Genomic DNA, 25,937 nt, shown 5'->3' on the forward strand with positions numbered 1-25,937 from the left:
TGTCAAAGCCTTTGACTGTGTGGATCACAATAAACTGCGAAAATTCTCAAAGAGATGGGAATACCAGACCACCTGATCCGCCTCTTGAGAAACCTATATGCAGGTCAGGAAGCAACAGTTAGAACTAGACATGGAACAACAGACTGGTTCCAAATAGGAAAAGGAGTACGTCAAGGCTGTATACTGTCACCCTGCTTATTTAACTTATATGCAGAGTACATCATAAGAAACGCTGGGCTGGAAGAAGCACAAGCTGGAATCAAGTTTTCCGGGAGAAATATCAATAACCTCAGATATGCAGATGACACCACCCTTATGGCAGAAAGTGAAGAGGAACTAAAAAGCCTCTTGATGAAAGTGAAAGAGGAGAGCGAAAAAGTTGGCTTAAAGCTCAACATTCAGAAAACTAAGATCATGGCATCCGGTCCCATCACTTCATAGGAAATAGATGGGGAAACAGTGGAAACAGTGTCAGACTTTATTTTTCTGGACTCCAAAATCACTGCAGATGGTGATTGCAGCCATGAAATTAAAAGACGCTTACTCTTTGGAAGCAAAGTTATGACCAACCTAGATAGCTTATTAAAAAGCAGAGACATTACTTTGCCAACAAAGGTCCGTCTAGTCAAGGCTATGGTTTTTCCAGTGGTCATGTATGGATATGCGAGTTGGACTGTGAAGAAAGCTGAGCGCTAAAGAATTGATGCTTTTGCACTGTGGTGTTGGAGAAGACTCTTGAGAGTTCCTTGGACTGCAAGGAGATCCAACCAGTCCATTCTAAAGGAGATCAGTCCTGGGTGTTCTTTGGAAGGAATGATGCTAAAGCTGAAACTCCAATACTTTGGCCACCTGATGTGAAGAGTTGACTCATTGGAAAAGACTCTGATGCTGGGAGGGATTGGGGGCAGGAGGAGAAGGGGACGACAGAGGATGAGATGGCTGGATGGCATCACCGACTCGATGGACAGGAGTTTGAGTGAACTCCGTGAGTTGGTGATGGACAGGGAGGCCTGGAGTGCTCCAGTTCATGGGGTCGCAAAGAGTCGGACACAACTGAGAGACTGAACTGAACTGAATTGATTCAAGATTTATTCAAAAAGAAGGAAAAAGAGAACCATTCTCAGGCACATCACAGGCCTGCTGTTAAAAACCAAAATTATAGGGGGAAAAAATCCTTAAAACAGCCAGAGGAAAAAGAGACCCATTACACACAGACGAACCACTGCACTAATGACAGCTGACTTCCCACTAGAAACAAGAGCCAGAAGACAACAGAATGGTATCTTCAAATCATTGTAATGAGAAAACTCAAAATTTCATATTCAGGGAAAACATCCTTCAAAAATGACTAAAATAAACATATTTTCAGATAAACCAAGCTGAGAAAACTCATCTCCAGTATACCAGTTCAGTTCAGTCACTCAGTCGTGTCTGACTCTTTGCAACCCCATGAACCGCAGCACACCAGGCATCCCTGTCCGTCACCAACTCCCAGAGTCCACCCAAACCCATGTCCATCGAGTATACCAGCATTATACCAAAAGCTAAAGGAAGCTCTTCAGCCTGAAGACAGATGCCAGATCGAACTACCCATCTAGAGGAAGGAATGAATAGGCCTGGAAATGGTACAACAATTCAATATATGTAAATGAACTCATTCTATACACTTCTGCTGTTCAGCCTGCCAACCGGAGACCTTCTCTTCTTTCTCTTACATTCCTTCATCACATCTTAAAGAATAACATTACTCTTTAATTAGTTGCCCGAGTAAGAAACTTAGGTACTGTCCTCAAATGTTCCCTTTCCCCACACACCACCAATCCTACTGAGTTTATCTGATTGATCCCCCTTTTCAAATATGCCTATTTCTCTTCATTACCATAGGTAGTATCTTAATTCAGGCTCTTATTTTTTGCCAGAATTACTCTAAAAACTTCCAAACTATATTTTCCTCTCAATCCAATCTCCTCAAAATGCCAACTGCTTTTATTGAGGGGAAAAAAAAGAAAATCTACTTCCCTATATAGTATCTTTTTAACATGAAATCAAAACTGTGTGGCATAGTATACAAAAAGTTAAAATGATCTGGCCCTATTTATTTCTCAAGACTCAGATCTTTTCAATATCCATCCTATTAATACCTTCTACAGCTTGCAGTTTCCTGACATAACCATAATCTCTTTCATTGCCAAGCTTGCCCACAAACTGTTCTCTCTGCTTCAAATCCCTTTCCTCAATCTTTAACCAGCTAATTCATATTCAACTTTAGCACTCTGCTCAGGCACCTGCACTTGAGTTTCAAGTAACTCTGCCTAATCCTTTACCTCCCAAGTGTGAGTTAAGTAATGCTTAAACATAATGGCCTATGAATTTTATCCCAGTGTATTCTGACTTTTTTCATATACTAGTTTTATTTTCCAAAATGTGTGCGATACTGTTATTGTTATGATACTTACCTGACAAGTTGCTGACAAATCTGACATCCTGGAAGGCATCTATAAAACAAGGTAAATCTATTATTTAAAGGAAAAATCATTTTTCTTCTCATTTAAACTAAACTATAATAATCCATTAAAAAAAGTACAAAACAAAGGAATATTATATATTTTTCAAGAGACATCTTAGGTCATTTGTACCTTTTTTAAAAACTCAGTTTTCATTTTTTAAATACAATTAGTTGTGTCATAAAACCCAGAAACCACAAAAGACAGATTTAACTACATTAAAAAAAAAAAAAAAAAAAATTTATATGGCAAAAACATGTCACTAATAAAAGTCCAAAGATAAACTGAGAAAAATATTTATAGAAAAAGGTTAGCTTCCCTAATAATATAATATATTAAATATAAATATAATATATAAAGTTTCCCTAATGGCTATGGTTTTTCCAGTGGTCATGTATGGATGTGAGAGTTGGACTGTGAAGAAAGCTGAACGCTAAAGAGTTGATGCTTTTGAACTGTGGTGTTGGAGAAGACTCTTGAGAGTCCTTTGGACTTCAAGGAGATCCAACCAGTCCATTCTAAAGGAGATGAGTCCTGGGTGTTCCTTGGAAGGAATGATGCTAAAGCTGAAACTCCAGCACTTTGGCCACCCCATGCAAAGAGTTGACTTACTGGAAAAGACTCTGATGCTGGGAGGGATTAGGGGCAGGAGGAGAAGGGGACGACAGAGGATGAGATGGCTGGATGGCATCACTGACTCGATGGACATGAGTCTCAGTGAACTTCGGGAGTTGGTGATGGACAGGGAGGCCTGGCGTGCTGCGATTCATGGGGTCGCAAAGAGTCAGACACGACTGAGCGACTGAACTGAATATATAATATAAAAAGTGTATTCGCTTCCCTAATATATTTATCAAATCAATATAAAATGGGAAAATATATGAACAGATATATGCATGTGTGCTCAGTCACTCGGTCGTGTACACTCTACAACCCCTGGACTGTGGCCCACCAGGCTTCTCTGTCCATGGTATTTCTCAGGCAAGAATACTGGAGTGGGCTGTCATTTCCTGTTCCAGGGGATCTTCCTGACCCAAGAATTGAACCAATGTCCCCTGCATCTCCTGCACTGGCAGATGGACTCTTTACCACAGAGCCACCTACGGAAGTCCATATGAACAGATAATTCAAAGTAAAAACATACATATGAAAAGATATTTGATTGGAAGAAAATTATTTAATCCTTTAAGACAATGTCTTGGTATGAATATAGAAGAAAGTAGTCTTATATCTGCTGGTAGGAGTACAAATGGAGGGCAATTTGGCAAAACTCATCAAAACGAAAAATGTACTCTCAAACTTTAATTCCAGTACTTAAGAGTAAAGGTTAAAAATATCTATAGAATATGTGTAAAATAAAGTTATTCACTACAGAATACTTTTGTCTAATAGCAAAAAAGAAAACAGGTTAGCTAAAATGTCCATCAATCAGGGAATATTAAAATTATGATCCAGATATATAATTAGTAAGGATGCAACAATTAAGAACAAAGAACAATGTGACCTGGGAAATGTCATTGGTACTCTCTGATTAAAAAACATGATATTATAACAAAACCCATCTTTAATAACTAGTATGAAATTCAGATAAATCACAGAGTAATGATTGAAAGAGACACTAAGGTTATCTATTTTAACGATCTAAAAAGACATTTACAGAAATTACTAAAAATTGGGGGAATATTAAAGAATACAAAAAATGTTTTCTTAATGGTGATCAAATAAATGCAAATTTAATACGTAATTTTCTGTTAATCACTTTCTTGAAGATGAGGGCTAACATTAATCAATATTCAGGCATTCTCGTCACTACTGGTGACAATGTACATCGTATTCTTTAATCTTTTGGAAAGTTTTCTGGCATTATATATATTAAGGGGGAATAAAACTTGAAACACAAAAATAGTTTTTATCCACTAAGACCTCCATTACGACCTAATTTTAATTTAAAATAGGCTCAAAATTGAAAACAATTCAAGTGCCCAATAGCAGGATATGCACATGAACTGTATATAGACCAACAGAGTATTAACTACTACTCTTAAAGGGATATTATGGAAAAATAAAGTTACTATAACATTTTGTTAAAAAAAAAACAGATACAATGTTTTACATATAGACTGAATTTAGCAATATTTTAAAAACAAAAGCTATGCATTGAGTAAAGATTAAAAATAGGCGCAATAAATGTTATTAATGACTGTCTTCATGTTTTGATACTCTGAATATTCAGCCAACTTTCTACATCTCAAGTTTGCAAAATTTATCATGCACATTTCTCTTATAATGAAAATTTGTATAAATGAGACAGATACTAAAAATTTTTGCCATTAATATAAAAAGAAATGTTGAATTTCAAACAGAAGGTTTATGTAATATACAAACAAAATATTTAGAAATTCTATTCAACAAACATTTACCGAGAATTCACTATGATATCATAATAATAGGGACAGGTGCTATAACTTAATATACATCAATTAATAAAAGACTGGGCTTCCCAGGTGGCTCAGTGGTAAAAGAACCTGCCTGCCAACGCAGGAAACACCAGTTTGATCCCTGGGTCGAGAAGATCCCCTGAAGAAGGAAATGGCAACCCACTCTAGTACTCCTGGCCTGGAGAATCCCATGGACAGAGGAGCCTGGCGGGCTACAATCCATAGGGCAGCAAAGAGTCAGACATGACTGAGCGACTGAACACACACATACTGTAACTTAAAATAGTTAATAAAAGATTGCTTACTTGGCATAAGAGCCATATATCAAATGGAAGTAAAAGCTGTAGAGAAGATAACTGCATAGAAGACAAGGTTTAACAGGAGACAGGAATGGTAAGATGACTAAAAACTCCAGTAAACACCTTTTTCAATTAATTTGTCCTAAGTGCCTGTGAAGAAAAGTGCTTTGTAGTCCAGGAAGTAAGTATATCTTTGAGGTACCCTTTTAAGCTTTTTGCTATTTTTAGGTCTCAGAAAAAAGAAGAAAATTAGGAAAAATGTTTCTTCAATAAATACCTCAAGAGATCTTTTTCTTGAATTCTAACTCATGTCCTTTACTTAAATTTTTTTTCTATTATCAATGCCATTTTTAAGACCAAAGGACAATCAGAAATGCCAACAAATTCCTGGTGACGGGTTTTCCAATAGGTGCTCATCTGCAGCTACATACTGGCAAACAAAAATAGCAACCATTAGGTTCATACTGGTTTCTTCAGCATAAACTATAGTGTTGGGTACTCAATAGATGCCCCTTAAACAGATACATAAACTTTTTAAGTTCTCAGTATCAATAAATCAAATTTTTAAAAAAGAGACTTAACTGTCTGATCTTTGTAATACACTAGTATGATATGGGGGAAGATCAGGGAAGGAAGAATACTCTGAATGAGAGGTTTCATGTTGTGAAATGTCATTAAGAACTGCTGCTACTGCTAAGTCACTTCAGTCGTGTCCGACTCTGTGAGACCCCATAGACGGCAGCCCACCAGGCTCCCCTGTCCCTGGGATTCTCCAGGCCAGAACACTGGAGTGGGTTGCCATTTCCTTCTCCAATGCATGAAAGTGAAAAGTGAAAGTGAAGTTGCTCAGTAGTTCCCGACTCTTAGCGACCCCATGGACTGCAGCCTACCAGGCTTCTCTGTCCATGGGGTTTTCCAGGCAAGAGCACTGAAGTGGGATGCCATTGCCTTCTCCAATTAAGAACTGCAGAATGCTGATATCTTGCTACTACTATCTCCTCCTAATCCTAAAAGATTAACAGTAAACACAAAAATTAACAGTAACTGCTGCTGCTGCTAAGTCGCTTCAGTCATATCCAACTCTGTGCAACCCCATAGACAGCAGCCCACCAGGCCCCTCTGTTCCTGGGATTTTCCGGCAAGAACACTGGAGTGGGTCGCCATTTCCTTCTCCAATGCATGCATGCATGCTAAGTCGCTTCAGTTGTGTCCGACTCTTTGCGACTCTATGGACAGCAGCCCACCAAGCTCCTCTGTCCACAGGATTCTCTAGGCAAGGATACTGAAGTGGGTTGCCATTTCCTTCACCCAACAGTAACTACAAATAATTAATAACTTTAGTTTTTAATAAAATAGCAATGTAATTTACATCTAAATTTCTATAAGAATTCAGAATAAAGAGAAGTATACTTACCTGTGAGGGTCTTTGGAACTTGGTATGATATATACACATTCCCTCTTGGTCAAAGTGCTTTCTATCCAGGATTTCTGGGACTAAAACAGAAAGTTTAAAAAGACTGTTTATAAATTAACCAATTAATATTACAAAGAAAAATTTAATAAAAAATACATTAAAAAATTCCATTTTTAGTTCACTATTTATTACATATAACATGTTTACTGATGACAGCACACCTAAAATATGAGAATCATTCCATTTAAATCCACTGAGTTTGAGACTACTAATCAACAGTACTATGCAGATACTAAATCAACAGTGCTATGCAGAGCCAAAAACCTCAAGAGGGGCTGGTACGATCCTGGGAAGTGGATCATTTTACAGCCAATTAGAAGTGACTGTCAGAGACCTGCCAAGCATTCCCGTGGCTAAGACTTTGTGCTTCCACTGAAGGGGGCGCAAGTTGGGTCCTCTGAGCCCTGGTCTGGGAACTAAGATCCCACAGGCTGCATGACACAGCCAAAAGAAACCCCTAGATATATTCTGTTCTGTTTCTAAGATAAATACCTAAAGTACAGGGGCATGGAATGGCTAATGGCACAGGCACCCAAAAATGCATCAAGCAAATTCTAATCAAAAGAAAAATAATACTAGAAAAAAAGAGATGCTAGACAGCAATAGGTTACTACATGATTTCAAATGTATGATTCACCAGATTGTTAGAACAATCTTATATATGACAGTCCTAAAATGAATACAGCACAAAAATTAACAGGGAGAGTAAGACAAATCTAGGATCACAGTGGAAGATTAACACATTTCCTTCAATTACTGTAAGTCTGAAACAATTTCAAGTTTAAAAGGTTTTTAAAAATTACTGTTTATACCACTACTTAAGTTTTTGCTTGGATCCCTAGCCTCTGTACCCTACTACTGGTGACTGATTAGAAAGAGATGGGGCATTATATATTGAAAAAGGTGAAACTCCACAAATTAGGACTGAGTAGATTAAAGATCTTGAGCTTCATCCTCCATATAACATACATGTTAGATATATAGAAAATATTAATTATATATCTAATATGTCTATAGATATTACTATATATTAAATATAGATATTAGCATGCTCTCTATCAGAATCTCTTTTCCCTTCTCTATCTGCCTCTTTCTTACCAGGACAATACAAAAAGGAAGAGCCTATATTCCTTAATGAAACCTCTACAGTTCAGTGGTTAGGCAGGGGAGTTTCCAATGCAAAGGGTACAAGCCTAGTTGGAAAAATTAGATCCCATAAGCCAACCAGGGGGCCAAATCAAAAACAACAAAAAAAGAAGCCCCTAGGAGAAGAGATATTCTAAACAGAATTATGATGGTGAAGTTTGCAGGTTCCTCTCAAATCCTTTAGATATTCTAATCATAAACCTTAGCATATCCTTTAATCTAATTCTGGTTGCAAAATTCTGTCTCTTCATTCAAAATGTCCATTTTCTAGGTCAATGGTTCTCCTTTAAATACATTCACTAAAGCAGTGATCCATGCTTAAGTGAATGGTACACTTAAGCAGTGTACCATGATCCCCTAGTTACAAAAACCACAGGATGGGGACTTCCCTGGTGGTCCAATGGTTAAGAATCCACCTGCCAATGCAGGGGACACGGGTCTGATTCCTGATCTGGGAAGATCCCACATGCCACAGAGCAATTAAGCCAGTGTGCCACAACTATTGAGCCTATGCTCTAGAGCTTGGCAGCTCCAACTACTAAAGCCCATGTGCCTAGAGCCCATTGTGCAATGAGAAGTCATGCAATTCAAAGAAGAGTAGCCCCCACTTGCCACAACTAAAGAAACCCTGTGCACAGTGACTGAAGACCCAGTACAGTCAAAAGTAAATAAACAAATTTTTTAAAACTCACAGAATGCCCTCTAGAACCCATGACCCTTCATCAGGAAAATGTCCTACACCCTAAAGCTCAATTAACACAGTCCCTCCACCACATTCTTATTCTAACTAAAGTCTGATATTCCTTTGAAGAATCTGCTTTACCTACATATCTCTCATGGGGGAAAAAAAAAAAAAAAAATAGGACTCTCTTCAGTTTTACTGAACTAAGAATACACCCGGCAAACCCAATCCTGATTCAATCCAATTCCTCATCCATTCCATAACTGCCTATGTTAATACGACTACAGGAAAAAACAAACAAAACAACACCTTTTGATTTCACTTTAAAACCACAAACATCCCTTAATGATGTCCATTTTCTCATTCTCCTATACAATTTCACACTATCTCCTCCTCTCCTCAAACCTCCAACCCTCATTCACCATTCTTATTCTCAACTGATGACCTACTTCTCATTTCACTCAGAAAATTGAAGCAAATGTGCCCACCAAAGAGGCTTACACTATTTAGGATATGCAATCACGATTCCCTCTACTGCTTATGCAACTACAGAACAATGGAACCATCCCCAGGATCACAGTGAGAGCACTGTCCTGACAACCAAAAGATCTGGCCATGTCAGTCAGATTTCTGATATTACTGCTATCCTACACCCTTCTCCCACTCCAGAACCATAGTACACTGAAGGTAGGCAGCGCATCTGGACTGGGAGACATTTATTCATGTGACTTCTGTTTGTAACTTTAAAAATAATCATTTGGTAGGCTGTTCTAATACATGATGATGTGAGGCTGAATTTTTACTAAAACTAACTTACACTTTAAACTCATGAAATTTTTATCATGCTCCTCTTCTATTATTAAAAATCACAGGGGGCTTCCCTGGTGGCTCAGGGGTAAAGAATCTGCCTGCCAGTGCCAAAGACACAGGTTCTCTCCACGGTCTGGGAAGATCCCATATGCCACGGAGCAACTAAGCCGGTGCGCCACAACTACTGAGCCTGTGCGCTAGAGCCCGGGTGCCACAGAGGATGAGCCCACGTGCTGCAACTACTAAAGCCCATGTGCCCTAGAGCCTGTGCTCTCAACAAGAAAGGCAGCCACAATGAGAAGCCGCAACTAGAGAGTAGCCCCTGCTCGCCACAACTAAAGAAAAGCCCTCTCAGCAACAAAGATGCACCAGAGCCAAAAATAAATAAATATATATTTTTTAAATGCAGGGACTTCCCTGGTGGTCCAGTGGCTAAAGACTCCATGTCCCAATGTAGGGGGCCTGGGTTCAATCCCTGGCCAAGAAAACTACATTTCTTCACACGTTGCACCTAAAGATTCTGAGTGCTGCAACTAAGACCTGGCATGGCCAAATTAATAAATAAAATTTTAAATTATAAAAATGGGTTTATAATAACAAAAATTATACTGTGATTTATCTTTTAAAGGGTTGCTTCTCTCTTAGAAAAACTGGAACTGTGCTGGGGTGGGGGAGAACAGCTCAGTGATTGTACTTACTGCTATATTTTTACTGGTTGTTAAAGCAAGACAAAAGATTTGTTTGGAATTTCTCTCTGTGAGCTTATTTGCAAACAAAAAGGCAGCTCAGTCCCATGATACAGTAATGAAGTCCATCAAAATCAGACTCTAGAACTAAACATTCAACATATGCAAATAACACACTAAAACAGCAGCAATATACAAGCATGAGACGCACTCAGATTGCTTCAGTATGAACTACATGTTTTTTAAAAAACTAAATTATTTGCAATTCATGAGCATAGGCCTAAAGCCTACAGCATGAATGAAAGATGGGTGAAAAGTGAACACAACAGGAGCAAATTTATTAATTAACAATACAGTGGACCTTTTTAAGGAGTTTTGTCAAGAGGAAAACATCTTAGGGAGAACTTGAAAATATACGGCTTAGATAAAGGTTAAGAAATGCAATCTTGTACAATTCACAGCCCCTTTTTCCCCCCTCCTCTTTTTCTTGATTGGATAAGTAGGCAGAAAACTAGAAAGAACAGAGTAGACTTAAACACTATCAGTCAGTTTTACCTGATGGAACTCATAGAATACTCCATTCACAACAGTGGGGTTTCCAAGGGGCACACTAGCGGTAAAAAACCTCCCTGCCAATGCAGTAGAATTAAGAGATGCTGGTTCAGGAAGATCCCCTGGAGGAGGACACAGCCACCCACCCCAGTATTCAGGCATAGGGTCGCAAAGAGTCGGACACGACTGAGCGACTTGCACTTAGAGAAGTACGGCTATACTCTATATGGGCAATCAACAAATTTTTTCTATTAAGAGCCAAATGGTAAATATTTTAGGCTTTTTGGACCACTTACTGCCTCTATCACCTACTGTTTTGTTTTTCAACCACTAAAAAATATAGGAACCATTCTGAGCTCAGGCCCTGGCCAGAACAGGCCTTGGCCAGAGTTGGTATACATGGCATAGTTTGCCAACCCATGCTCTAAATCTCACAAAAGCGTCCCACAAAAAAATCTCACAATTCCACTGAGCCAATTCCATCTAACAAGTCTATGCCATGTCCTTCAGAGTCTTCCCCTGCACTGTTTCTTGGATATAATTAGCGTCCCTTCTACCAGGCCTACAATCCCAGTAGACCCTTGTATTAAGAGTTGCTTTCTAAAGACAGGAAAAACAAGATGGGGCTAAAGAGTCTCAGATGTACATGAACAAAGTTATTTTTTTCTGCAGGAATTTCAATAGAAAAGGCATTAAATAAATAGATGTAAACGTGAAATGTAAACATTACTGAGGAAAAAAATATCCAGTGTTCGAGTACATATACCTAGCTTCTTTCCCCAGAAATGGTCACTTTCAATCACCAACAACTTAAAACACTTGAGTCCCTTCTAGTACTCATTTAGGGCTTCCCTGGTGCCTCAGACGGTAAAGGATCTGGCTGCAATGCAGAGACATGGGTTCAATGCCTGTGTTAGGAAGATCCCCTGGAGAAGAGAATGGCTAACTACTCCAGTATTCTTGTCTGGAGAATTCCATGGACAGAGGAGCCTGGCGGGCTACAGTCCATGAGGTGGCAAAGAGTGGGACACAACTGAGCAGCTAACACTTTCACTTTCTTTCGGTACTCATTTGTCTATTATGATAAAATATAAAACTACCCAAACAGGTACATTGTTAAATTGCAGGACTGGTACAAATGTACTCATAGTTAGTTTCATTTTATCACTCTTATTAAAAATAATAAACAAACAGCCAGTACTATCTCTTCACAACTTCAAATCTTTCATAGTAGTCTCTGACAAATCCATCCAAAACTTTAGTAAACCCTTGCCAACAAAGGTCCGTCTAGTCAAGGCTATGGTTTTTCCTGTGGTCATGTATGGATGTGAGAGTTGAACTGTGAAGAAAGCTGAGCACTGAAGAATTGATGCTTTTGAACTGTGGTGTTGGAGAAGACTCTTGAGAGTCCCTTGGACTGCAAGGAGATCCAACCAGTCCATTCTGAAGGAGATCAGCCCTGGGATTTCTTTGGAAGGACTGATGCTAAAGCTGAAACTCCAGTACTTTGGGCACTTCATGCAAAGAGTTGACTCATTGGAAAAGACTCTGATGCTGGGAGGGATGGGGGCAGGAGGAGAAGGGGACGATAGAGGATGAGATGGCTGGATGGTATCACTGACTCAATGGACGTGAGTTTGAGTGAACTCCGGGAGATGGTGATGGACAGGGAGGCCTGGCGTGCTGCGATTCATGGGGTCACATGCAGAGTCGGACACGACTGAGCGACTGAACTGAACTGAACTGGTTAAGTCACTTAAATAGTGTCACTCTGATGTTCACAAATTTTTATCAAATTTTGTGCCTACAGAGACATACAAAAACATCACCACGCTTCAAGACTATCACAGTTTCCCCTACCTTCATTATTCACCAAGTTTATTTCAAGAGTTTACCATCTCTCCTGTTTGTGTAAACACCAAATATAAATATATTCTCCCCATACACAGCAGTTTTGTCATTTATGGCATTCATTGATTACATTAGGGATTGGCTTCCTATGCCTGACAGTGACATATCCCAGCTGATAATGGCAAATCATTCCCAATAATAGGTTTCTACAATTTTTGAAATTCTGAGCTTCTGCTCTACAATCAAGAATCCAATAAAATGTGCCCTGGATTATAAATACATATAAAAATTCCTAATTTTATCCTTATTTTGCTAGACTGCATTACTGTATTTTACCAAAAGATGGCACACTACAAACACAAATCTGAAAATTCCTAAACTTAAATGTTCTAGATAAAGTAAAAACTATAACCACAGAATGTTAGCAAAAGAAGGAAACGTGATCTTCAGTGGTAAAAGAGATCAGATTCTGGAGTTCAGAATAACCTGTTCATTGTTGGTTATTCTATTAATGCAACCTTAAGTGTCTGAACTTCTGTTTCCTCACCCATAAAATAGAATAATATACCTATCTCACAAAGTTGCTCTGAAGATTATGATCCATGTTTTTAGCAAAATGCGCCCCACACAGTCATATCTCAACAATGCTTCAAAATTCAATTTTAGATTCCTCCTGTCTCCTAGTAATAAGGGGCATATATGCTACAAAGAAGTCTACTAACCACATTCTACTCTTCAAACAAATCAGTACCAGCACATCCTTCTTGACTAGATACTGATAGTGAAAATTGAGGGGGAAAAAAAAGGACTGCTTTAAAAGTTCTACTTCAAGGTAACACTGAAAATCAATCTATTTTTACAACTAAATACACCCAACAATTCTATATATTAATATTAGAAAGGAGCCTCCAGCTATGGAGCTTCTATTGGACTAAAGCTCCAAAGATAATAACCATAAACTCAGGATAAAATAAAAATTAAAAAAAAGAAAACTACTTAGCAGCACTGAACAGGCAACCAAAAGCAGGAAGGAATCAGATGAAGTTTGTATTCAGGATAAAGGAACAGTACTGAGTGAGTTTCCTATTTTATGGCTAAGAGAGGCCCCACTGCATACCTACTTAAGTAGCTAAAACTCCAATAGAAATTCCATAGTTTTACTGGCTTGAAGAACCAGAATACAAACTTAGAGGTGACAACAGCAGCTGGAAAGTGATGGGAAAAGTCCTGCATAGGACAGAGTCACAAAAAAAGGGAACCCTAAATACTGCATATTAACACTGCTGAAATCTAGCTGACCCATGAAGCATGCATACATGGGGCAGATTCCAAGCAGGTCAGTTAAGAATAGAGTAACTAACTGAACAGATATTTTTACTGCCCATTGAAGGAGTCAGAGTTTGGAATTTGAGTACAGTCAGGTTAATCAACTACTATCCTAATGTGCTCTGACTGCAATGAAGTGAAAAGTGAAGTGAAGTGAAGTCGCTCAGTCGTGTCTGACTCTTTGAGATCCCGTGGACTGTAGCCTACCAGGCTCCTCCGTCCATGGGATTCTCCAGGCAAGAATACTGGAGTGGGTTAACATTTCCTTCTCCGGGGGATCTTCCCGACCCAGGATGGAACCCGGGTCTCCCGCATTGGAGGCAGACGCTTTAACCTCTGAGCCACCAGGGAAGCCTGCTGCTGCTGCTGCCGCGTCGCATCAGTCGTGTCCGACTCTGTGCGACCCCATAGACAGCAGCCCAACCAGGCTTCCCCGTCCCTGGGATTCTCCAGGCAAGAACACTGGAGTGGGTTGCCATTTCCTTCTCCAATGCATGAAAGTGAAGAGTGAAAGTGAAGTCGCTTAGTCGTGTCCGACTCTTAGCGGCCCCATGGACTGTAGCCTACCAGGCTCCTCCATCCATGGGATTTTCCAGGCAAGAGTACTGGAGTGGGGAAGCCTGACTGCCATACAAATACAATAAGACAACTTTGGTTTCAACAACCAAAACTCATTTGCTCCAAGTTCTAGAAACTGGAATTCAAGATTAAGGGGCCAATAAGGTCTGCATCTGAGAGCCCCCTCCCTGGATTGCAGACAGCTGTCTTTTCACTGTGTCCTCACAAGGTGGGGATAGGGAGCAAGCTCTCTGGTCTCTTTGTATAATGACCCCACCTTCATGACCCCCTCTAATTCTAACTACTTTCCCAAAGCCCTGTCTTTAAATAACATCAACACTGAATTTTGGGAAGACATAAACATTCAATCGGTAGCAACTACTTTAAAAGAGAAAATCAATAATCTTCAGAGGACTAAAACAGAACTCACAGTCTCTCCAAGATAACATTCACAACATCTATGATATAATCAAAAATTAGTAGATATAAGAAGAAACAGGAAAATGTGACCATATTCAAAAGAAAAGCCAATCAAATTAAAAGGAAGCTTGCCTACTAATAAACTGCAACAGCTTACAAAAGTTAAATGAAACTACAGATGTAGAAATTCTGAGTTCTGTGGTAATTCTGTACATTGGACAACATGTCCGTCAGCAAAGGCATAATGACAAAGAAAACTTAAGGCTAGCTTGAAGCAAAATGTTGAAAATGGCTGGCATTCTTTGATTTCCTCTGTAGGAGACCTGGCACTCAGGCCCCTACTCTATAGAGTTCTGCTCTTATGCTTAAAAGGCTGCCAATCACTTAACTAATTAGATATTACTGATAATTCAGATGTGAACTCTCCGAACAGGTTTTAAAGACACTGCTGAAAAGCTTCTGTGGAGTAATAAATAGTTGGCAAAGTTTTACACATTAAAAAATAAAACTTGGTTAATTGTTTTCAATATAAAATCAAAAGTTTTTTAAAAAATTGTTTTTGTCATTTTAGTGACTACTTTTCTAGTCTGCTCCAATAAACTGTTAGACTTTTGCCAAAAATAAATAAAAAGAATCAGATTCATACCATGACTGTGTCTGCAAAGAGAGTCCAACTTCTACATTTAATCTTATTTTCTGTTGGTTTTGCTGCCCTGCTGACCTCATGGAGATTGCTACCCTACCTGCTTACCACTACAGTACTGCTCCAATTTAAAAGATAGAAAATGTCTGATAAAGCTAAGTATGAGCAGTTGCCACTGTGTCATTCCATGGAGTCCAACATATTAAATAACTGAAGATCAGACACTGAGTCTAAAAAGTGACCAACTGTAATTTAGCTCAAACAGCAGTAATTTATTTCTCAAGTATTCTAAATAAAGTCTAACTCAGAATAATTTATCATTTTACCATAAAGAACTTTTATTAAAATGAAAAGGGATCAAAACTTATTGTTTTATGAGAAAAAGGATGATACATATGTTGGCAAAAAATTTAATTTCTTATACAAAGTCAAGAAATTTTATGTAGACACCTAAAGATTACTAAAAATCCAAATAAATACATTGACAAAAAAGACAAACAGAATAATGGAATATATCACTTGGAAAACAGGAACTTGCACTTAAGAAAAGTTGGTGAGTGCTAGAGAGAGCAATGGGCTTCCCTGATGGCTTGGAGGGTAAAGCATCTGCCTGCAATTCAGGAGACCTGGGTTCGATCCCTGGGTGGGAAGATCCCCTGGAGGAAGAAATGGCAATCCACTCCAGTATTCTTGCCTGGCGAATCCCATTGACAGAGGAGCCTTGTAGGCTACCATCCACGGGGTTGCAAAGAGTTGGACACGACCCAGCGATTTCAGAGAGAGCAGTACAAATCAGGAGACAGTATGATTATTATATGTATACGAACCACTACACTAGAATCCAAAATGAATACTAGATGGGTTAAGTCATAATGTGAAAAAGCAAAACTTTACAACTTCTACCAAAAATAAATAAATAGCTTTATGACTTCAAGATAAGCGAAAGTTCAGGCTATAAAGAAAATCAGATCAGATCAGATCAGTTGCTCAAATACTGATAACTTATTACACTAAAAACCAATATACATCAACAATCTAAAAACAAGTAAATAGTCCACCATTAACAAAATAAAAACTTAACAAGTTAGAGACTGGAGAAGATATTTGTAGCTCATAAAACAAAAAACAAACAATAAAAAATACTGTCCAGACTACATACAGAACTTCTACAAGTAAAGAAGAAAAATGTAATTCATTAGAAAACTGAGCAAAGGGAATTCACCAGAAGGAAAGTAACCATAGCCAAAAACTTTTAACCTGAAATGACACACAACATTATTCATTCCCAAAAAAAAAACAACATTATTCATGGCCAGGGACATGTAAATTAGAACAATGAGGAACTACTTTACATTTATGGGTCGGGCAAAACAGAAGAACCTAAGCAATTAAACGTTGGCAAAGATGTTGGAAAAAAGAAAGGGAATTTTACACAGTTCTAGAGGGAGTGGAAACTGCACAACTACTTTACTCAACACTCCAGCAATACCTACAAAGTTCAAGATGCACCTACCCTGTGACCCAGCAATTCTATTTATATACTTCCTAGAAAAATTCTCATGATACACACAAGAATGTTACATCAGTAATAAAAAACTGCAAACAACCTAAATGCCCAATAGTAAAATGGATAACATTTTATATTTATTTATTTTTATTCCTACAATGGAATAATATATAGCAGCTCAAAGGGATAAACTAAACCTTACATGTATCAACATGACAATCTCCAAAACCTAATTTCATTAAAATGAAAAAACAAAACAAAACAATAAGCTATAAGGATATATTGTGCAGCACAGGGACTATATCCTGTATTTTATAATAACTTTAAATGGAGTATAATCTATAAAAATATTGCATCACTATGCTGTACACATGAAACTAGTACAGTTTGTTTTTTTTTTATGGTTTTTTTATTTTTTTAATTTTGTTTTATTTTTAAACTTTACATAATTGTATTAGTTTTGCCAAATATCGAAATGAATCCACTACAGGTATACATGTGTTCCCCATCCTGAACCCTCCTCCCTCCTCCCTCCCCATACCATCCCTCTGGGTCGTCCCAGTGCACTAGCCCCAAGCATCCAGTATCGTGCATTGAACCTGGACTGGCAACTCGTTTCATACATGATATTTTACACGTTTCAATGTCATTCTCCCAAATCTTCCCACCCTCTCCCTCTCCCACAGAGTCCATAAGACTGTTCTATACATCAGTGTCTCTTTTGCTGTCTCGTACACAGGGTTATTGTTACCATCTTTCTAAATTCCATATATATGCGTTAGTATACTGTATTTATATTTTTCCTTCTGGCTTACTTCACTCTGTATAATAGGCTCCAGTTTCATCCACCTCATTAGAACTGATTCAAATGTATTCTTTACTGATTCAAATGTATTCTTTTTAATGGCTGAGTAATATTCCATTGTGTATATGTACCACTGCTTTCTTATCCATTCATCTGCTGATGGACATCTAGGTTGCTTCCATGTCCTGGCTATTATAAACAGTGCTGCGATGAACATTGGGGTACACGTGTCTCTTTCCCTTCTGGTTTCCTCAGTGTGTATGCCCAGCAGTGGGATTGCTGGATCATAAGGCAGTTCTACTTCCAGTTTTTTAAGGAATCTCCACACTGTTCTCCATAGTGGCTGTACTAGTTTGCATTCCCACCAACAGTGTAAGAGGGTTCCCTTTTCTCCACACCCTCTCCAGCATTTATTATTTGTAGACTTTTGGATGGCAGCCATTCTGACTGGTGTGAAATGGTACCTCATAGTGGTTTTGATTTGCATTTCTCTGATAATGAGTGATGTTGAGCATCTTTTCATGTGTTTGTTAGCCATCTGTATGTCTTCTTTGGAGAAATTAGTACAGTATTTTAAATCAACTATACTTCAATAAAAAACCAAGATCCATAAAAAGATGTACATAATTCTATATATACCAAACTTAGGAACACCAAAGGACCATAACATAGTATATATACTCTATGTAGCAACGCTACAAAAGCATCCAAAGGCATACTCCAGTTTGCTTGCCTGGACAACTCCATGGACAGAGGAGCCTGGTGGGCGACAGTCCATGAGGTCACAAAGAGCCAGGCACACTTTCACTTTTTCAAAGCACTTAGAACAATGACAGCTAAATGCTAATATTAGACCCTTAGTTGTGTCCAACTCTTTGTGACACCATGGACTGTAGCCTGCTAGAATCTCTGTCCATGGGATTCTCTAGCCAAGAATACTGGAGTGGGTTGCCATTTCCTTCTCCAAAATGCTAATATGCTAATACATGTTAGCTAATATTGTGAAAATTTGTCTAAAGCCTATCACACAGTTTTTTTAGTCAGGAGTACCTTCTGGGTAGAGTATCTTCCAGGTACTGAAAATGTGAAAGAAAGTGAAAGTGGCTCATTCATGCCCAACTCCTTGCGATCCCATGGACTATACAGTCCATGGAATATTCCAGGCCAGAATACTGGAGTGGGTAGCCTTTCCCTTCTCCAAGGGATCTTCCCAACTCAGGGATCAATCCTAGGTCTCCCACATTGCAGGCAGATTCTTTACCAGCTAAGCCACAAGGGAAGCCCAAGAATACTGGAGTGGGGAGCCTATCTCTTTTTCAGAGGATCTTTCTAACTCAGAAATCAAACCAGGGTCTCCTGCATTGCAGGCAGATTCTTTACTACCTGAGCTACAGGGAAGCCCTTCCAGGTATTGGGTATGGTAAAATACTCAAAAACAAGGAAGAACTGGTTCACATACTAAAGGGTAATTTACAGTCCTATTTTTCTATTCTAGTGAATGTTTCTCCAGTCTCCTCCTTGCAGTAGCAGTCTGCTTCCCAGATAACTTCTATCGTTTCTAGTGTACTACCAAACTGTCAGAGCAAAGTAGGTAAGTAAGCCTATTAAATTTCACTTTGCACATATTTTTCAACCAGTGAACTCTGGGCTCAAGGTTGCCATATTTCTGATAATGGCTTGGCTCAAAATCTTTTTTTCCCTTCTATGAGGAGTTGGGTTTCCAAAGGTTGAAGTTTCCAGAAGTGTGGTAGCTGGGATACTTGAGGTGTTACGAACATGTTTTCATGACGCAAGGAAGGACAGTGTTTCACAGACTTTAATCCGAGTACTGCTCCTGAGGTCAAGTAGAAAAAAGATTATCATCTGCCTTTCACAGACACAGTAACAGTGATGCTCGTAAAAGAGTGTGACTTGGCAAAAAATGCTTCAGTGAATAGGCATGTCTATCAGTTTCAAAGAACTGCTTACCTCCATATCTAAAATTTCTTTAACAGGGTTCTAAAACCTTTAAATGGTCAGGAAACTAAATACATGTTCCCCCAAAAGATTCAGAATAATTTTCTAAATCCAAGGTGAACCAAACCAAAGGGTGAACAAAATATCTAAATGTATGAGCTTAAACCAAATTAAACCAATTGTTTTTATAAACTAGAAGAGGTCCAATTCTCCAAGTCACACTTTTTACTCATATTCAAACTAATCTAATAATTTGCAAAGTACGCTATAAAAGTGATACACATCTAAGTTTTTTTTAATACTAATTCACATAAATGACTCAGTTCAAATTCCCATAGATAGCCAAATGTTGCTCATATTCTAAACAAATCTCAACCACTCTGAAGTGTTTCCAGGCACCAAACTTAAAACAGGCATTTCAAAAGCTGTTACCCACCCCCCAAAAAACTGTACAATTTAATCACATGCTGAAAGGCTCCCCCCATCACCCGTGCCAAAAAGGAGAAAGAGATATCTAGAATGAAATAACTAAGCAATGGCAATAATCACCAATTGCGACTATTATGTGAACATATGATGGGAAACTTCACGATTAAAAGATCAGGCAGCTGACAACAGCAACCCACTGCTGCTGCTACTGCTGCTGCTGCTAAGTCGAGTCAGTCGTGTCCGACTCTGTGCGACCCCATAGATGGCAGCCCAACAGGCTCCTCTGTCCCTGGGATTCTCCAGGCAAGAATACTGGAGTGGGTTGCCATTTCCTTCTCCAATGCATGAAAGTGAAAAGTGAAAGTGAAGTCGCTCAGTCATGTCTGACTCTTAGTGACCCCATGGACTGTAGCCTACCAGGCTCCTCCGTCCATGGGATTCTCCAGGCAAGAGTACTGGAGTGGGGTGCCATTGCCTTCTCTGAGCAACCCACTAGATAATCTTTAACACCTAAAAGAGAAAAACTGCCACACGGTATGTGCCTATTAATGTAATTCAATACAAAATACTTCACTACCTGTTAAGTAGTTTTACCAAAAATCAAACAAGAATCTAAGAGTCTTAAGATCAACCACGACTTCACAGGAAATACAGAGGAGAAAGGAACATGCTACACGATGCCACACGGACACATGCAACAAAATCCCAACTGTGAGAAATTCTGCAGGGCAAAGGAAATGCATTTTTCCCCCTATTAAATGGTAAATCACAAGACTGGAAAAAAAGCAGTGGGCAGGGGGATACGGAGACTGAGAATTATTTATCAAACCAAATGCTATGTAGACTTCTTTGGATCCTGATTCAAACAAATCAAATGAAAAAAAAAAAAAAAGAATTAAGGCAATATGCTGAATATTTAATGATATTAAAGAATTATTAATTTTGAGTGTGCTAATAGTGCTGTAAGAGATTCCCAGGAAGTGCAGTGGTAAAGAACCCGCCTGCCAATGCAGGAGATGCAAGAGACTCAGGTTTGATCCCTGGGTTGGGAGGATCCCTGCAAATAGGAAATGGCAACCCACTCCAGTATTCTTGCCTGCAAAAACCCATGGACAAGGAGCCTAGTGGGATACAGTCCATGGGGAAGCTAAGAATGGAACACGACTGAGCACAACAGTACTGTGGATTTACAGATAGACATAATGAAGTATTTATAGATGGACCATGTCTGGGATTTGTTTTTAAATTATCCAGTTGATGGAGAATGAGAGAGTTAATAAAAGAAACAATATTCACATGTTTCAAACTGTTGAAATGGGTCATGGGTATATGGTGATTCATTTTACTATTACACCTTTATATGTTTCAAATTTCCCACATTAGAATGTTAAAGAAAGAGAATGTCAGAGCACTGTATCAAAAATATCTATGACTGGCAAAATTCTCAAAATTAAATCTTAAGAGGTTATTGCATCAATAGATCTTCATTTAAAAATCAAAATCAAAAATACATATTTTAAGTACTGCCTTTAAACATTACACTGTGCACGTATTAAAGTAATGACTTCAACTATTTCATGTTTTCATTTTACATCTGGTTCTTACTACTGACATTTGCCAACACACACACAAACACCCTTCCCGGAAGGAACCAAGTACTGAATATTCTAACTCCTACTAAACACCTCAGTTGGTTCCTTCTTTCCATCTTCATTTCAAGTCCTAAATATTTTGCTCAGAGTCTTGCTAAAGACTTCTTATGATCTCCGTTTTTAAACACACAGCAATTCACCTTCCATACTGTTCCTTCAGTGGATCCTTAATCTCCAGAACAAAATCAAGACTTCTCTTCCTGACATACATTGCCCTCAGAAAACTGGTCCCTGCCTATCTTTATAACACTCGCACTAGTACACTATATCATCTCATACTCTATTCATTCTAAACTATGTACAGTATAATAGATGTCAGATGAACTATGGATGCTTCTCTTCTAAAGCTCAGTTCCCTCAAACTAAAACCACCAATTCTACATCTCTTCTACTTCCAGGTTAATTAATTAGTATTGCCTTTTCTCTGGTGGCCCTACTGGTAAAGAACCTGTCAGCCAATGCAGATGTAAGAGACACTGGTTCGATCGCTGGGTAAGGAAGATCCCCTGGATGAGGGCATAGCAATCCACTCCAGTATTCTTGCCTGGAGAATCCCATGGAAAAAAGGAGTCTGGCAGGTTACAGTCTGGGGGGTTACAAAAAGTTGGACACGACTGAAGCAACTTAGCACACATGGTACAAGACTCACCTTTAATATCAGCTCCTTTGCAAGCCTATCCAGACTTTCTTTTCTGTCTGATTACCCTATACTTTCACAGTAATCTGTGCAATAATCAAACCAGTCAATTCTAAGGGAAATCAGTCCTGAATATTCATTGGAAGGACTGATGCTGAAGCTGAACCTTGAATACTTTGGCCTCCTGATGCGAAGAACTGACTCACTAGAAAAGACCCTGATGGTGGGAAAGACTGAAGGCAGGAGGAGAAAGGGAGGACAGGATGAGATGGTTGGATGGCATCGCCGACTCAATGGACATGCGTTTGAGCACGCACTGGGAGTTGGTGATGGACAGGGAAGCCTGGAGTGTCACAGTCCATGGGATAGCAAAGGGTCAGACATGGTTGAGCGACTGAACTCTCTTGCTTTTCTGCATATCTATACTGCCCTTCAAGACAGAGTATCATAGAATCTACAACACAGTAGACACTTAAGTATTTGTTTTGTGAAGTAAGGTAGGCATCTTCCTTTGACAACAGACAGATAGTTCTTATATAAATAACCAGAATGTAAGTGGTTTGAAAGTAGAAGCTTGTCTATCACATCTCTGCCACTCCAGTGCTTGTTCATGCTGCATGCTAAGTCATTTCATAAGTCATGTCCTACTCTTTGTACTTAGAATATAGTAAATACTAAAGTGAAATGAAGTTGCTCAGTCGTGTCCAACTCTTTGCAACCCAAGGACTGTAGCCCACCAAGCTCCTCCGTCCATGGGATTCTCCAGGCAATACTGGAGTTGCCATTTCCTTCTCCTTAGTAAATACTAAGTGTTAACCAAATGAATAAAACAAATACTTCTAATAGCCATAGTTTTTAATTTTGTAAGAAATTTTATTCCATGCCAGTTTAACTTGTATTTATTGGTTTTTTTTTTTTTTGGTCATTTGGCTGATTAGTTTCAAAGCAGTACAGAACATTCTTGTACACTTTCTCTTAGTGTCAAAGAAGAAAATGACTACCAGAAACAGAAGATTTTATAGTAGGAATTATAACTACAGCATACTTCGGGAAACCTTCAGGTCACAACGTTGACTTTAAAGTGCAGGAGGCTCAACAAATTATCATTATTGGAGAACCTCAGTCTTAGGTTATCCGAAGGTTTCACTATAATTGGAAATTGTAGGGAAAATCACAGGACTCAACAGCAGTCAGGACCCAAGAAACATAAAAAATAAAACCAGATTCTTCTTGTCAAATTTTAAAGTGAGAATTTCTCCCTGTAGAAACAACAATGTTGTATACAAACATGTTGTCTGGGAGAGTGCATTTGCTATATATACATATATAAAGGACAGGACAAAGTGGAAACTCAGCAAACACAAGAAAAACACATCTTAAATTTTGAAAGCTGCATTTCAACGTATGTAAACAGCAAGACATTAAGAGGCTGGACTTAAGAACAGGACCTAAGGTAAGACTAAGAAATTGACTTTCACTAGAAAGTCACTAGAAATAAAGTCATCTGGTTGCTTTAACAAAACAGTAGGAAGCAATGGTTTTGAAGATGATGAATCACCTCCATTTCCTTTTTCTAATGTATCTAAATTTTTTCTAAATACTTAAATGGTATGTTCAATGTATGCTATTTACCATTTAAGAAAATGAGACACATCACTGAAGAGTCATTATTAATGCTTTGCTTTTTTTTTTTTTTAATAAAAACCAGTTTGATTCAACCCCTCACCACCACCAAAAAAAAAAAGCTTCCCTTAAAATCCACTTAACTAATAAATGTTAAAGTTTAGTGTTGGTAGATGAACTTAAATCCTTCTTTTTAAAATTTATGAAAAAAGGTAAAATGACATTTTTATTGACTTTACATTTACCCAAAAAGGTGGAAAATAATGGAAAGATGTACTATTTAGTCAGTGTAACTATATTCGTGGTTTCAGTTTTGTATGGCATTTGAATTCGTTTCTAGAGAAAAGTATACCTGCCAGATTCCAGCAGAGGGAGAGTTGTTCGCCTGAAGCCTATCTAGTTCAAGTACTGACCAGGAACACCTACCCGCTCTTTCAAGTCCCTGATCTAAATGACTTTTTTTGTAAGAAATTTTCTAATTTATTCCTGGCCTTAACAAAAACTTCTATCAAAAAGCTGCAATGCGCCGCATCCCTCTCCGCACCTTTGGTTTAAAACACGACCAACCCTTCTCTACGGCAACGGATGAGGTGGTTCGACACAAACCCAGACAACGCATCGTCTCGCGTATCTACAGCAGCGCCCCAATAAAACCCTTATTATTGTTTTAGTCGGTCAGTCGTGTCGCACTCTTTGCGATCCTATAAACTGTAGCCCGCCAAGCTCCTCTGTCTATAGGATTTCCCAGGCAAGACTACTTGAGTGGGTTGCCATTTCCTCCTCCAGGGAATCTTCCCGACACCAAGGATCGAACCCGCGTCTCCTCCGTTGGCAAGCGGATTTTTTACTACTGAGCCACCTGGGAAGCCCAATAAAAACCCTTAATTCTTGCTAAAGAAAATTCCAAATCAGAGCTAGCGTCAATATCGTCAAATCCCTCCTCTTTGGCTCTAAAAGAAAATGTACCTGTGGAGTACACGTTGCGCAGCAAACAAGGCACAGTTCCAAACCGGTATCCTCTATCCCTTTTTTGTTCCCTTCTCAGCCCTCCCTCCCCTTCCTTGCGGAACTTGAGCAGAGCATTTGGCTCTCTTATCAGCCAGCAACAAGCGCCAGGAGGAACACGTTCCCGGGAGATGCGGAGCTTGGAGGCTGAGCGCTGCGTCTGGCGCGCTGCGGCCGCTCAGCTCCGCCAGGTCCTCCCCGGCTCGCGCCTCTGCCGCCTCGAGGGGCCCTCCCCGGAGCCCAGGCTCCGCTCAGGGGATTCCCGCAATAAGCTGTGGCGCCAGATTTGCTACCTGCTTCCTGCCCCTCACCCGCGAAAAGATCCGCACTCCTGTCCCGTCAGGGCAAGTCCGGAAGCCTCAACGCAAATCCGAGATCCTTCGCCCCAGAAAGAGCGGCCCCGCTCACACAGTTGCCAGCCGAGTCCTCCCGCTTCCCTGATCGCAACCCCCGGGCCATTCCCCAACCGGGGCCTGAGTGGGTCCAGTACCATTCTCCTCACGGGGCGGACTCCGGAAGGGCAGCAACTCCACCTCCTCCTCCTCCGCGGCCTGTAGCCATCTATCGGGAAGCGTCTCCGGAGGCGGCAGCAGAGGCCGCCGGACAAGGACAGCCCAGGGAAACCTTCTCAGAACTAACTCAGCTCCGGCGCTAGCAGCAGAAACCGAGTCTTTCATAATTGTGCGACCAACTCCTCCGGGTGACTGGCCACAGGGACGCGCCCGCGCCCGCCTCCGCCGGCGACGGGGCTGGAGACAGACCACGTGAGGGGCGCGTCGTGTGCGTCGCCGCCCGCGGGCCGGGTCACGTGGAGGGCGCGCGCTCCCTCGTTTCCAGGCCGCGTCTTAGCGCGTCGCGCGCGCACGCGCTGGGCACGAGCGCCCTACCCGCACCGCCCCGTGTTAGCCGAGTTGGGTAGGTTGTTCTCCCCAGG

At 39.7% G+C, this 25,937-nt stretch overlaps 1 protein-coding gene across 2 annotated transcripts in view; it reads right to left on the reverse strand.

Annotated features, from left to right (window-relative positions):
• The window catches only part of TRPM7 (transient receptor potential cation channel subfamily M member 7), a 111,071-nt gene extending 85,445 nt beyond the window's left edge, over window positions 1–25,626 (reverse strand). For both annotated transcript variants that reach the window (XR_011465655.1, XM_005900469.3), the window contains exons 1-3: window positions 25,494–25,626; window positions 6,656–6,735; window positions 2,457–2,495 (exon numbers count right to left, since the gene is read on the reverse strand). Coding sequence is in view for 1 of the 2 variants with exons in the window: in XM_005900469.3 (XP_005900531.2) it covers window positions 2,457–2,495; window positions 6,656–6,735; window positions 25,494–25,496 (122 nt within the window). In the remaining variant the exon portion in view is untranslated. The remainder of the gene's footprint in view (window positions 1–2,456; window positions 2,496–6,655; window positions 6,736–25,493) is intronic.
• Between the last annotated feature and the right edge of the window lie 311 nt (window positions 25,627–25,937).

The sequence above is a fragment of the Bos mutus genome, chromosome 10, assembly GCF_027580195.1.
Source record: "Bos mutus isolate GX-2022 chromosome 10, NWIPB_WYAK_1.1, whole genome shotgun sequence".
In the NCBI taxonomy this organism is placed as follows: Eukaryota; Metazoa; Chordata; class Mammalia; order Artiodactyla; family Bovidae; genus Bos; species Bos mutus.